The sequence below is a fragment of the Pangasianodon hypophthalmus genome, chromosome 17, assembly GCF_027358585.1.
Source record: "Pangasianodon hypophthalmus isolate fPanHyp1 chromosome 17, fPanHyp1.pri, whole genome shotgun sequence".
NCBI lineage: Eukaryota > Metazoa > Chordata > Actinopteri > Siluriformes > Pangasiidae > Pangasianodon > Pangasianodon hypophthalmus.
The window spans coordinates 11,862,008-11,875,740 of record NC_069726.1 but is presented as its reverse complement, the minus strand read 5'-3'; the positions used below and the strand labels follow the sequence as shown (position 1 = coordinate 11,875,740).

At 38.0% G+C, this 13,733-nt stretch overlaps 3 protein-coding genes across 8 annotated transcripts in view; 2 read left to right on the top strand and 1 right to left on the bottom strand.

The window, feature by feature from the left end:
- The first annotated feature begins 1,155 nt into the window (after positions 1-1,155).
- Positions 1,156-2,745, top strand: ripply3 (ripply transcriptional repressor 3). Its single transcript, XM_026942021.3, has 4 exons — positions 1,156-1,277; positions 1,358-1,415; positions 1,513-1,568; positions 1,767-2,745. The coding sequence occupies exons 1-4, from the start codon at positions 1,183-1,185 to the stop codon at positions 1,954-1,956; spliced, it is 399 nt and encodes a 132-aa protein (XP_026797822.1). The 5' UTR covers positions 1,156-1,182; the 3' UTR covers positions 1,957-2,745.
- A 1,651-nt stretch (positions 2,746-4,396) lies between these two features.
- On the bottom strand, positions 4,397-9,894 carry pigp (phosphatidylinositol glycan anchor biosynthesis, class P). Of its 2 annotated transcripts, XM_053241290.1 has the most exons (5): positions 9,743-9,894; positions 9,460-9,561; positions 9,271-9,343; positions 7,934-8,052; positions 4,397-5,800 (listed from the first exon to the last, which is right to left on the bottom strand). In XM_053241290.1, exons 2-5 carry the CDS (start codon positions 9,542-9,544, stop codon positions 5,682-5,684), a joined length of 396 nt encoding a protein of 131 aa, XP_053097265.1. In that variant the 5' UTR covers positions 9,545-9,561; positions 9,743-9,894; the 3' UTR covers positions 4,397-5,681. The 2 variants fall into 2 exon arrangements, with proteins under 2 accessions (XP_053097265.1, XP_026797657.1); XM_026941856.3 differs by lacking the exon at positions 9,743-9,894 and having other exon boundaries at positions 9,460-9,735.
- Positions 9,895-10,045: 151 nt separating this feature from the next.
- ttc3 (tetratricopeptide repeat domain 3) overlaps positions 10,046-13,733 on the top strand; it is a 37,153-nt gene continuing 33,465 nt past the window's right edge. For 2 of the 5 annotated variants that reach the window (XM_034312784.2, XM_034312783.2), the window contains exons 1-4: positions 10,047-10,381; positions 12,828-12,900; positions 13,050-13,092; positions 13,182-13,341. In XM_034312784.2, coding sequence (XP_034168675.2) covers positions 10,374-10,381; positions 12,828-12,900; positions 13,050-13,092; positions 13,182-13,341 — 284 coding nt within the window. In that variant the 5' untranslated portion in view covers positions 10,047-10,373. Of the gene's footprint in view, positions 10,382-10,408; positions 10,546-12,827; positions 12,901-13,049; positions 13,093-13,181; positions 13,342-13,733 lie in introns of those variants that run through there. The other 3 variants (XM_053241287.1, XM_034312785.2, XM_053241286.1) reach the window with 3 other exon arrangements.

Below are 13,733 nucleotides of genomic sequence, written 5' to 3'. Positions count from 1 at the left end.
TATATATATATATATATATATATATATATATATATATATATATATATATATATTTCTCTCTTTTAATTATTAACTGTTAGGTATTGGCACATTTATACTTTCTAACAGGCAGTCAGTCAGGGGCGGATTTAGCACTAGGCAAAGGTTGGCCAGTACCTTGGACCCCCAGAAGCCAAGGGCCACTATAAAAGGCAAATTATATAATAATATATTTAAAATTTTTTATGCTAAATAACGTTAGCTGAAAATTTAAATATCGATGTCAAAGCACTGAAATGAGGGCCCCATTCCTATGTTTTGCCTTGGGCTCCCAAAATCCGGCCCTGCAGGCAACATGCACCTCAAGATACTTTTAGGTTAGGTTAGGTTCAACTTTATTGTCATTGAGTATGAGTACAAAGACAACGAAATGCAGTTGGCATCCCACCAGTATTGCAATTAGCAAATAAGTTAAAATGAGGTAACAAGGTAAAGGTAAACAATATGATGCATAGCAGTAATGAAAATGGCAATTAAGTTAAATGGAATAAATATGAATTATGGTGCAGTTAGTTGAGATAATCAGTATACAGGTAGTGGTAAGCAGCATGATGCATGCGATATGATGCAGTGGATACATACAGTGGATGAAATGCAGATGTGCAAATAGCAATAATGCGCAAATAACAGTCTGATATAAATAACAGTAATAATGACAGATAATGCAGTAAAGTGCAAATACTTGCAAATAATAACATGCAGATAACAGTAGTGTCTAATGCTAATGTTTAGTTATTAGGTGAATGGTTATTTTTATGTATTAGTAAGCATACAGAGCCTAAAAAGATAGATGTAAATAATAGTCTCTGTATTAAAGTCTAGTCAATGCACCTTTGTACCCTTGTGATATAATTTGCAATAATAATTTGTCATAATGCCATAATTTAATACAGGGTTTAAAGCGGGATTTTGGAGGGTCAGACTTTAGGTTTTATTGGCTTTGGACTATTATTTATTTATTTTCGATTTATGAAGTCTATATAAATGCCTTTTATTATATTTTATTACTTTTACCTAATTTTTCATGTGCTATCCCAAAGTCAATGAGTGTGACGTCACTAAAACGCCCCGCCCCCTCTGCGCGCGCCTTTATAAACCCCGGCGCACGGGCTCTCACACAGCAGTCTGTTCCTGACAGTGAAGATGCTCCCTCCTGGTGTAGGTGCAAAAATCTCACCTGTACATCATACACAAGCCAGCAGATGGCATCCAACAGGACCCGGTGCACAACTCACTGGGTAAAACTCGTTAGTTATTATTTCTTTGCCATTTTTGCTAATTTTTTTTTTTTCTTATTGTTTTGCTTTTCTATTTACAGATGTCCAGTAATATGGAGACCATGGACTCTTACTATGTCAGACACTCAACCTAAAAAAGTAAAAATATCTTCTGACTCAGAGTGTTTAGAAATCATACTGTACATAGCAGTTGCAGATTTGTGAGATCTACAATGCTTTTTTGTTTTTAATATAGAAAGCTACTGGATCCAGGCAGGTGTCTGACATGCAAGGCTTTCATCACCCAGTGAGGTTAGTTCTAACTTGTACATGTAGAATACGTCTAACAATTAGCACCATTTTGCAGCAATTTTCTAACCTATTATTATTATTATTATTATTATTATTATTGCTAAATAAATTGTTGTATTTGCAGCACCTACAAAATGTAAGAATTTTAATACATTCCCAAAAGGTCATGCAAATCATGTTTCTAACTTCACCTAACAGGCTGTTCATGCCCAGATCTAAAATCCAGGACTATCTCTCTCATCTGGGGAGGAAAGTTCTGGCCAGCTTTCCCGTTCAAGCCACTCTACACTTCTATAATGATGACTCCAGCTCTGAAGAGGAGGATGAGGATGAAGATGTGGATGAAACAGAGACTGAGTTTAGGGTACCAGTAAAAAGGACCACATAAAGGAAGGATGCTTGATGCATGGACTATAGATGATATTTAACAGTGATGTGAGCTTCATACAGCCAGTGGTTAGTGGTCATTATCATCATTTTTTTGTGATCCTTCTTCCCAGCCAGAAACCTTTGTTACGTTTGACCAGCCTTTGGAGAGCTGGAGGCTGTTTATCTGCATAAGTATAGTCCTACACTAAAGTGCATTTTCAGTGAACAGACATGCTTGACTGTGGAACAAGGATTATTTGTTATGCAGCTATAGAAACAACTCTCAGAAATGTAATCTCGAGTTAACACAGCTGGGTTGTACTGAGTTGTGTAGCTGTACTGTTTGCTGGATTTGGTGGTGGAGATCCAGCACACTCCACTCCTGTGGAGGAAAAGCTGCTGTTTTGGAAACAAACTTATGAAAGAACAGGCGATCATGGTAGCCGGTCTCAGGAAGCAGGAATGGTGCGTGGATACACAGCGGAACTGAGTCATGGAACCATGCAGCACTGGTACTGTTTACTCAAATAAAGCATAAACACACCTTTAACCTGAGCAAGTCTCAAACCTACTCCATCACATTCTCCTTCCTCAGGAGTGCACATGGGACTCAGAGTGCAAGCTGGTTCAAATTCAAACACTCTGCATTCTGTACAGTGCATGCTATTATAATTAATATCACATATTACACTTTCATTACATTAGCTTACAAATGTCTTAATAGAGATGTTGTAATATTGTGTTGTACATTTATGGGATTTGTATTTTTTTCTTACATATGTAATGAATAAAGATTTATTTTAAAAGATTTAAACATTTTTTTGTCCATTTCATGTTGTCCTTCTTTGTCATAGTGTTGTATCACTGTACATATGACTCAAACATAAACCATTTTAATAAACATTTGCAATATTGTGAGTTGGACATGAAACCACAAGGGACAAATAGTTATCGTTTATACACCAGGAAATTATGAAACAACATGACCACATGAGGTCTAACAATTTAATTAAACATATGATCTTCATGTCATGTTTAGATAATCACTTAAAAATGCTTTATTAAGCTAGTACAACTCCACAGGCTAATCCTAATAAAGAAAAATATCTATTACTGAGACACAATTTAGTGCAAATGTTTGTGCCTGTTTGAAGACTGTGAAATAATTAAACCAAAAAGACACTGTGAGCTGTTCACAGGAAATCACAGGTCTGAGCTCCTGCTCTGCAACAGCTGATACAGTTGGGTGCAAAAGTTTACACTCCCCATATAACTTGTAACTCTCCATGCTTCTTCACTAACACAAGTAACACGTTTAAAAGCACATGTTCAGATATTATGTTGAAACAGTCTAACATCTGATGTAACTGTTGACTTTTATCAGATCATTTGATATTTGTTTTGGATTTTTGTTTTGTTTTTTAGTGTTTAGATGCCTAAATGAGGCACATTCATATAAATTAACTGGAGCATATGATCAGGAATGCAAACGTTTGAACTACTGACACACTCAGGCACTGTAAAATTTCTGCCATGTTATAATTTTTTATTTCAAACTAAACTTTCTGTGAAATGTGAAACCATTCTGTGAAACTCCCAGGAGATCAGCAATTTCTGACATATTCAAACCAGCCTGTTTAGTACCAACATCCACACCACGATCAAACTCACTTTTCAAAGATCACACTTTTTCTTCTTTCTGATGTTTGATGTGAAAACTACTTGAAGCTCTTGACCTGTATCTGCATGATTTTATGTGCTGCACTGCTGCCACATGATTGGCTTTTTAGATAACTGCATGAATATGCAGGGATACAGGTGTTCCTAATAAAGTGGACAGTGAGTGTATATCACAGAATAAGAGTCCAGCCTTTCATAATCTTATTAATGTTACGTAAGCATAATTAAAGGGCAGAGGCTAATGGACGATCTGTAGCAGTCTTACATGTGGTTTATTTAAGAGGCTATACAAAGTCGATATACAGGATCAATTTTTTCCCCCCATCTCTAGAGTCCGGTTCTGTGAAGGGCAGCGGAGCTGAAGGTCTGAGCAGAAGGTAATGGTAGGGTTAAACAGTGGCCAGCTACTCGACACCAGCTCTGTTTGTTTATGACGGGTTATCTGCAGTGGTGGCGGCCGCCGACCCTTCACCTGTCTGCAGGAGGGACGAGGACAGAGGGGCAGGACGGGACATGGGTGGACAGGTGAGGGCAGGAGAGGTGAGCAGACTGATTGAAGAGCTTCTGTGAAGTCCTGGAGATGGACAGATAGCCAGATGACCATTTCACTTCTAGTCTGAGTTCAAGAGGTGAAACCCTCTGAGCCCTACAGTGACTCTGCACATCTGATTTGAGCATGTAGACATATAGCAACAGATAGTAGTATGTTTTTTTTTAGTTAGCACATTTTTAAAAGAGAGATTTATTAAAATACAGAACAAAACAAACAAAAGCATTGATCATTTCTGTAATTTAATATAGGATATCAGAAATATACTGTATATGCTGATCATTCAGTATCTATGTCTAGGTCTGTCAAAACCATACAGTACTGTACAAGGAAAATTGGAGATTCTTAAAAATAATTAAAATAAATGCTTGTAAATCTAAACAAAACAATATAAAGAGACAAGAAAACGTTATAAATCATATCAATATTTGGTGTGACTATCCTTTACTTTTAAACCTTATCAACTGTTTTAGGTACTCTGTCATGTGACTTTACAAGAAAATTGACTGGCAGGTTGTTCTGAGAATCTTGGAGAATCTTCCACAGTTCCTTTGCAGAGCTGCTGCTTATCTTGTTATCATGCTCTAGGCTCCATCCCTACAAAGTTATCATGATCTTGCACGGCAAAAAAAAAAAAGGTTTTGCATCTTTTTTTTGCAGCTGAATAGTAACCATACAGCTGAATAATAACCATAACAATCAAATAATAGCTGATAGTGATCTCCATGACTGTCATGTGACTTTCATAAAGCAGTACAGTCAAGGACTCCCTGCATATACATCACAGACTCCTGTAAACCATAATATTAATAAATCTAACTGTATACAAGATTTCTCTGTAACATTTAGATTTTTTTCTACTTTTCAATTTTTTTTTTACTCTTTCCTACCAGCATTAACAGAGAAGACATAAATTAAAATTCAAAGGCTTTTGCACAGAATTGACTCTTTTTTAATTAATTGTTTGAAATAATTGTGACTGTAAATAAAATTCTATATTTCCCAAAGTACAAGATCCAGACAGCATTCTGAAATCTCTCATACTTGCAATTTCAGCTGCATGTTCTAAAAACAGCTCTATCAATAATAACCAAAATGGACAAGTTGAGCTATAACTATAAAAGCAATTTATATTTTTTGGTAATACAAAAGTTCTCACACTGCCTTTGCACTCCTACTTTTACTTCCTCTCAATCAGACTGTGAAAAGTCCTTCTACCTGTGTAGTTGTTCAGCACTTTTCCCCACTGCTCAGTGCCATGATTAGGCTCCACCTCAGAGGGTCATGTGTTTACCATACCTTACGCTGAGGGTTCACCTTAAAGTCAAATGTCTGTCCTGTCATGAGTGAGTGATGGAAAAGGTGCATCTAAAACCTCAGCAAACTCCAAAAGCCAGGACTGATGAAAAGCAATCCTGGATGCTGGTCATCTATATGGATCAATGCAGATCAGAAATTTGGAGACATGAAGCATCATGCAAGGACACTGCATCTCACTGCCAGAGTCTGGGGTCTCAGAGTTCATTGTGTGTCAGGTAGAAATGATGGTTGACTTCACTAATGGACAGATCTCGCAGTCGAGGTATGGCCTCTTTCTGGCCTGCATCCTGAAGCTGAGTCTTAGCAAAATGATCTAAAGGGGAATAGAAATAAATAATACCAGACAGACATGTGTCACCACTGAGAGACGCATCATATTTTCCACAAAGAAAGAGTAAAGATATATTAACATGCATCAAAAAGGCATTCCAGTCTGAGAAAATTCAAAATGTGAGTCAAAATGTATAAATTTAATACTACGAGGATAGCCAAACATTGAGAAGCCAGAAAGTAAATGATGAATGATACAATGATTAATTCAATTTCAAATAAGGTAGTCAATACCTCTGTTAGATGAAAATAAATATTGAAAAAAAAAAGAAAAAAAAGAAATGAGCAAATATTCATGTTATTATAGAACTGTTGAGGTGAGTTTTTTTTAAATAAGTTGTGGCTCCAAATTAATATATTGAGGCCACAAGCTAATAATTCGAGGCACAGACTAAGCATCTTTTGGCCACCAGTTATTATGTCATGGCCACGAATTGTGTAACCTGAACCCAGAACTTAATACGTGACCTCCAGTTAATTATTTAGTAGGAACCCACAAAAAAGTCTATTCACTTTGAGAATTTGCTTAAGGTGTCATGGGCTGATGGTATATTTATGCCACAAAGCCAGCGAATCCAATACATCTTTATGAGCCATTCCAAGATTGAAGTAAAGTGTAATATTCTCAGTCATGTCCATGCTTAGGTGCCTGTGGCCACAACGGTCTAAGCGTCTTACACATTTCTCACACATCCATCTCACAAACGTTCACCCTATTGTCCAGAGATCGTGAGTTTGAATCCCAAAGATGTCACAGCCATCCATGGCTGGGAGTCCAAGAGAGTGCAAGCGCTTTCTTAGACATATATGCCGGACGGCATAGTCTCTCTCCCCTGTCAATCACAGTGACACCAGCCAATCGTGGCGGTCTGTGAGCGCATATATGCAGAAGAGGGTGGATAACTGTGTTACGCTGTCCTGTGACACTGCAAGCGCAGCCATTCAAAGAGATCCAGTTGGCTGACTTCACGTGTCATGAAGGAAGGCAAGTGTTAATCCTCACCCACCCCGGGTGCTAGCCGCTGGTGGGTGGGAATTGGTTAAGACCAAGTTAGGGAGAAAATGGGATTTTTAAAAAATCGTGACCTTAATATATTAATTTGTAGCCACAAGAAGCTTAAATCTTGGCCTTGATATATTAAATTGTAGTACCAATATATTAATTTGGGGCAACACCCTTTTATAAACAAACAAACAAACTAACAAATAAAAACTCCATGCCATGTCAGCACCTTTTCTTTATACGGGACAAGACAACTTCTGGTTTAAACACTTTAAACCATTACTTTAAGGCAGTTGTATTTAATATAGTTATTATGGCTCTGACACTACATGATGGACCAAAAGCTAATCCAAAAAAGCCAGCATGATACTGTAAGATTGAGCTGTATAGGTCTGTTCTATTGGAAAAGTTGTCATGCTGGTGTAAATGGGAAAAAAACATTAAATATTATGCTGTAGACGTTGGGCTCTACTTATGTTCCGCGTGTAACTGATGGACCTTACACGTTTACTTTAAAATAAAGTGCTTCAGGGTGACCAGCTTAGGTCTGGTGAACTTTGTTATCTTATCCTTAGATGAGTTAACAATGGAATGAAATGTTGTGCCTCAATGACCACAGTGTAGCATTCAGGACAATGCAGAGGTTCTGCATGTAAAGTAGTGTGACGGTGTCAGACAAAAGCAATGTATAGAACAACACAGTTCCAGTTAAAAGAAAAGTGAAGCACAACACAATAAATACACAGGAGAGCATACATTAATACACAATTTTATCTGCGACCTACATACAAGGCCACATTACTTCTTTCATTACTGAAATGTAAAGCTATTTGCCATATAATTTTTGTCTACAAATTTATAACGGGACAGTGGCTCATTTTAAGTCACACTTTGTACTGGAAATGTAAATAGGTCCTCCTTTGAATATTTATAATTCCATTAAATCATTTTACATGTGTATTTAAAAAAAAAATGAAGACTCCATAGAACAAGAACTGTCATATGACACTGCTATAAAGAGTTACAACATGGAGCCTAAACCCCAGAGTCAGTGCAGCACCAAGAATTATGAAGTCAGAATACATATAATCAAATGGAGACATGGTGTCTTACCTGTGACGTTGTCCACAGAACACAGAGGAGCCGTGTTTATCATATTGACTCCAAACAGCACCACATAACACATGGTTAACGCAACCAGCAGATAAATCGGCATGGCAAGAGCCCAATACCTGGAGAAGACAGTTAATTATTTTTGTATATTGTACTTTCAGCATTCCGGTCTAGTTTTGCCTCGATTGTAATCATTTGTAAATGAGGCATCAGCTGACATAAGATTTTCCTATAATGACAACAGTTGACCATATTCCTGCAGTATCATTTTCAAAGTAAAATTATGACAAGGATTACAGGATTGTACTGTACAACAAGGACGTCATGTTGCCCTCAAATTTGGCCAAACTACCTAAAGAACCTAAATATGCTGCCTTCTGAATGGAAGTGGATTTGATTAGGAAAAAAAATTGTTGTGAATGCAACACAGCATAGTGATGATATTTTTAAGTTTCTAAACTTGTCATAGCTATAGTGTAAGTGATGTTCTGATCGACCTTTTTTTTTTTTTTGATAATGCTTGCACAATGGTGCTGAATGGTGTCCAGTCTTTATGTGACATGATATTAGACAGGCAGTAAAACTATTAGGTTTGAGCAATGCGTTATATCTTATCAATGGTGTAATGAGAACGATGTGGGGCAATCAACTGCACGCACGCACACACGCACACACACACGCACACACAGGCAAGTGTTTCAAGACTGTAATACCAAACATAGTAAACAGACAAAAAAAATTAACCTGTTTGTTCAAGCAAACAAACAAAAAGGCACTAAACTTACTGTTCTGTCATCTGTCCTTTTTTGTGATTTGTATTTTAATAGGACAATGTGTGCTTAGTATATGTATTTTTAGTTTCTCTTCCAAAGGCATAAAAAAGATACATCAGTACATAAGGACAATTTCAAATTCGGTCTGAAACTGATCCGGTGTTTGAGTCCAGCCGTGATACTAAAACTTGCAGTGAGTATCATCCATCCATCCATCCATCCATTCTCTGTACTGCACAGGGTTGCGGGGAGCCTGAAGCCTATTCCAGGGGACTCAGGGCACAATCACCCACACATTCACACACCCATTCTACAGACAATTTAGAGATGCCAATCAGCCAACTGCATGTCTTTGGACAGGGGGAGGAAACCGGAGTTCCCCGAGGAAACCCTGAGAACATGCGAACTTTGCACACACAGGGCGGAGGCAGGACTCGAACCCCCAACCCTGAGCCACTGTGCCACATATCAAATATCATGATAATAGCATATACCTATTATAAAGACACACCATTTCATTTTCTCTCATTCATTGTAGGGTATCAAATAACATGGTTCACATACTTCTGAGGCCAGTATGTTAAGCCGACAGCGTGGAGCCAGGTCTCAGGAACATATGCCCAAACTAAATAAAGCACTGAGCAACAGAAAAACACAGAGTTACATCTATAAATACATCTATAAACCTTCAGATCCAGAGACTTTAGACTCATTTGACGAATGACTGTTAGTTAAACACATTAAGGTTCTTACAAAAAGCAAACTGGGAGCCCAGGAAGAGGACAAAGCCATAGATCGCCCTCTCTGGCAGAGGTGAGGGAGAATTTTCTACCATCATCAACAATAATCTAACCTGTAATTGAGGTAAGTTGCACAGTTCACATTTCAGCACTGTATGTTTGTTATTTCTACAAATCCTGCAAAACAACAGATGCTGCTATATTGTTATATTCTTAGCTATAAAGCTGCTTATAGTCAAATTCAAATTCACTAGATGTCAAATATTTATATAATACGATAAACACAGTACTTCCCTTTCTCAAGTGGTGTTCACTTGTTTTTCCAGTTGTTCAGAGTCTTTCAGTGCTGCTTACTGCCATCTGTTGGTTTGGAGCAGCACTACATGTTATACTGCTTATGATTCCAATATAAGAGTCGACTCCGATATACGCCTAGTTTATTAGTGGGTTGGAGTTTAAAGGTGTGTGTGTGTGTGTGTGTGTGTGTGTGTGAGAGAGAGAGAGAGAGAGAGAGAGAGAGAGAGAGAGAGAGAGAGAGAGGGAGGGAGGGAGGGAGGGTGAACTGGAGCTGAATCAAGTTCACGGTGCAGAATCGACTCCTGACTCCCACTGCCTTGAATCGGAGAGTGAACTCTTCCGAGAATCGTCTTCCAGCCTTAAACTCTACGAAACAAACAAGGAACAGAGCACACGTTTTATAAAATCACTTTCAGAAGAAGAAGAAACAGAAGAATAAGAAACAGAAGAAGAAGCGTTATTCTCACCAGAACTCAAACTGTAAGGTTTCTACTCCCTCCATAACTCTAAAAAAAAAAAGGGCAACCGCCAGGGGGCGACACTAATCTGTTTATGCTGCAGTGTGCAATCTCTCATGGTAGAATAAACGTACGTGGCTCTATGTTGCTTCTTTCTTATCCCTGAGGAACAATGGAAAGGTTGGTGACATAACTGATATACTAAGCCTTATAATTATAATGATAGTTGTTTTGGGACCAGCTGAACTCTGTATATTTTGTGTTTGTTATTTCTGAGAATAAGAAGTAGTTGGGCCGACCTGTTCTGCAAGCCGCGGCTAACGCTAGCCTAACCATCCGTTCATGTGAGGATGCACTGTCAGTAACCAGTGCTTCTTTTTTAAAACAACTAAGACTAAAACTAATTTTTAAAACTAATTTTTAAAACTAATTAATTCCAACTATTGCGTTTCCGTTTCTTTATGGCTTAGTCACATTTTAGTGACACACAATAAGACCTTAGATAAGAGCTAGTGTACTCTAAAACATATTTCCACACAGAAGTACAGGAAGTAACTAACGCTCCCTTTGATCACTTCCACAAGGCCGCATACTATATACACTGTTTGCTGTTAAACTCTGTTAGGGCACGCTGTTGAGTGTGGTAGTGTAGTATAGTGTGGTAGTGTAGTATAGTGTGGTAGTGTAGTATAGTGTGGTAGTTCAGTGTAGTGTAGTGTGGTAGTGTAGTGTGGTAGATCAGTGTAGTATAGTGTGGTAGTGTAGTATAGTGTGGTAGTTCAGTGTAGTATAGTGTGGTAGTATAGTGTGGTAGTTCAGTGTAGTATAGTGTGGTAGTGTAGTGTAGTGTGGTAGATCAGTGTAGAATAGTGTGGTAGTGTAATGTGGTAGTTCAGTGTAGTATAGTGTGGTAGTGTAGTGTGGTAGATCAGTGTAGTATAGTGTGGTAGTGTAGTGTGGTAGTTCAGTGTAGTATAGTGTGGTAGTGTAGTGTGGTAGATCAGTGTAGTATAGTGTGGTAGTGTAGTGTGGTAGATCAGTGTAGTATAGTGTGGTAGTGTAGTGTAATGTGGTAGTTCAGTGTAGTATAGTGTGGTAGTGTAGTGTGGTAGTTCAGTGTAGTATAGTGTGGTAGTGTAATGTGGTAGATCAGTGTAGTATAGTGTGGTAGTGTAATGTGGTAGATCAGTGTAGTATAGTGTGGTAGTGTAATGTGGTAGTTCAGTGTAGTATAGTGTGGTAGTGTAATGTGGTAGATCAGTGTAGTATAGTGTGGTAGTGTAATATGGTAGTGTAATGTGGTAGATCAGTGTAGTATAGTGTGGTAGTGTAATGTGGTAGTTCAGTGTAGTATAGTGTGGTAGATCAGTGTAGTATAGTGTGGTAGAGTAATGTGGTAGATCAGTGTAATATAGTGTGGTAGTTCAGTGTAGTATAGTGTGGTAGTGTAATGTGGTAGATCAGTGTAGTATAGTGTGGTAGTGTAGTGTGGTAGTTCAGTGTAGTATAGTGTGGTAGTGTAGTGTGGTAGTTCAGTGTAGTATAGTGTGGTAGTGTAGTGTGGTAGTTCAGTGTAGTATAGTGTGGTAGTGTAATGTGGTAGATCAGTGTAGTATAGTGTGGTAGTGTAGTGTGGTAGTTCAGTGTAGTATAGTGTGGTAGTGTAATGTGGTAGATCAGTGTAGTATAGTGTGGTAGATCAGTGTAGTATAGTGTGGTAGTTCAGTGTAGTATAGTGTGGTAGTGTAATGTGGTAGATCAGTATAGTATAGTGTGGTAGTGTAATGTGGTAGATCAGTGTAGTATAGTGTGGTAGTGTAGTGTGGTAGTTCAGTGTAGTATAGTGTGGTAGTGTAATGTGGTAGATCAGTGTAGTATAGTGTGGTAGTGTAGTGTGGTAGATCAGTGTAGAATAGTGTGGTAGTTCAGTGTAGTATAGTGTGGTAGTGTAATGTGGTAGATCAGTGTAGTATAGTGTGGTAGTGTAATGTGTTAGATCAGTGTAGTATAGTGTGGTAGTGTAGTGTGGTAGTTCAGTGTAGTATAGTGTGGTAGTGTAATGTGGTAGTTCAGTGTAGTATAGTGTGGTAGTGTAATGCGGTAGTGTAGTGGGCATTTTCGGAAGTGGTGTTTGATTTGGGATTGAGCCATAGTGAGCCACACTGACTGTGTATGCGGTTTTAGCCAAACAAGGTGAACTACCTGGTTTAGCAATTTCCACCTTGGCGTCATTACACAGCATATAATCTTCAAAATTATACGTCAGCAGCTCAAGGGTGAGGTTATTACACCCAACCTTGTGTGTATGAGTACATATGAGGTCATATATTATTACTAAATATATGTTTTTTTTCTTAAATCCTTCACAGAAATTGTGTTAGCAGTGTGGGTTACTGTGGTAGAAATTATAAACATTGAACTCAGTGGTTGTTGTTGTTGTTGTTTTAATTTCTTGACTATTATTCATAGGTAAAGTTTCTATGTAAAAGTGCCAAGTGCTATGTTTATCCCTATATTTTGCATTTTAGCCTTTGTTACCTCTTGTTTCTGAGAAAATGTGCTTTTTCACTCTTTTTTTCTGAGAAAATGTGATATTTGTTTACAAAGTGTATCTGTTCTGTTTAAGACGTGAGATGTTGGAGTCTGAAGATTCTGACATTGAGGAGGGACAGGATGTGGTCCGACATAAGACTAAACTTGTATGTAGGGGGAAAAAAAACTGTTAAAATACCAACCTTATTCAACCTTCATTCAGCTATGAGCTGACATTCAGCAGAATTTAGAAATAATAAAGACCCTTTCATAATTTTAATATTTTTCTTGTTTCTCGTTTTTATTCTCCGTGTAGATTTATCAGGACACATTTCCATACATCCACATGGAGCCACCTGGTAAGTTTCCAGCAGCTGTTTGCACTGTGACTGACGCCACTGCTTCACTTGAGCAGCTTTGGGTAAAAGGCAAATTTTTCTTTTTCTAGACATTATTTACGAGCGGTGGGGCAAAATAAATCCCGATCTGAGAAGAGAAGCCGGACACTTGCTGCACATCTCGGTGTTCTGGTGGCATATTCTGTACCGGCAACAGGACAATCACAGTACTACAGCCTGGGCTGTGGACATGGGCTTCTTGGACTCCAAGTGAGTTTTGCTTCTGTGATATAAGCATGTAAAACAGTGATTATTTTTGAGTCATGTGTCATCATCAAATTCCTGAAACCGGAAATGTGGCGTGACCACTGTAACAACATGTATCTCATACTCATTAAGCAATGCTTCTTTGAAAAGAGAAGTTGACTAACCTCTGCAGGCCAATGTCTAAATAAAAGTGACTCCGTTTGCTTTACATTTAAATATGGTTTAAGCAGGTGTGTCTTCTTAGTCAAATGACCCACTGCAGGTAGTTATATCAACACCAGAACTTTCCTTACAATAGATTTCATCAATATATTGCAGTGTTTAAAACATTTCATTTAAAAAAAAGTTAATATTATAAAAAGGCTGTGCATGGTGCTGTGGGATAGAATAAATAA

Coding starts and splice junctions, on each gene's coding strand:
- ripply3 (XM_026942021.3), top strand. CDS start 1,183: ATGCTCCCTCCTGGTGTAGGTGCAAAAATCTCACCTGTACATCATACA. Junction 1,278..1,357: donor CCCGGTGCACAACTCACTGG/GTAAAACTCGTT, acceptor TTCTATTTACAG/ATGTCCAGTAATATGGAGAC. Junction 1,569..1,766: donor GGCTTTCATCACCCAGTGAG/GTTAGTTCTAAC, acceptor TTCACCTAACAG/GCTGTTCATGCCCAGATCTA.
- pigp (XM_053241290.1), bottom strand. CDS start 9,544: ATGATGGTAGAAAATTCTCCCTCACCTCTGCCAGAGAGGGCGATCTAT. Junction 9,344..9,459: donor GGGCTCCCAGTTTGCTTTTT/GTAAGAACCTTA, acceptor TCTGTTGCTCAG/TGCTTTATTTAGTTTGGGCA. Junction 8,053..9,270: donor TTAACATACTGGCCTCAGAA/GTATGTGAACCA, acceptor TGTCTTCTCCAG/GTATTGGGCTCTTGCCATGC.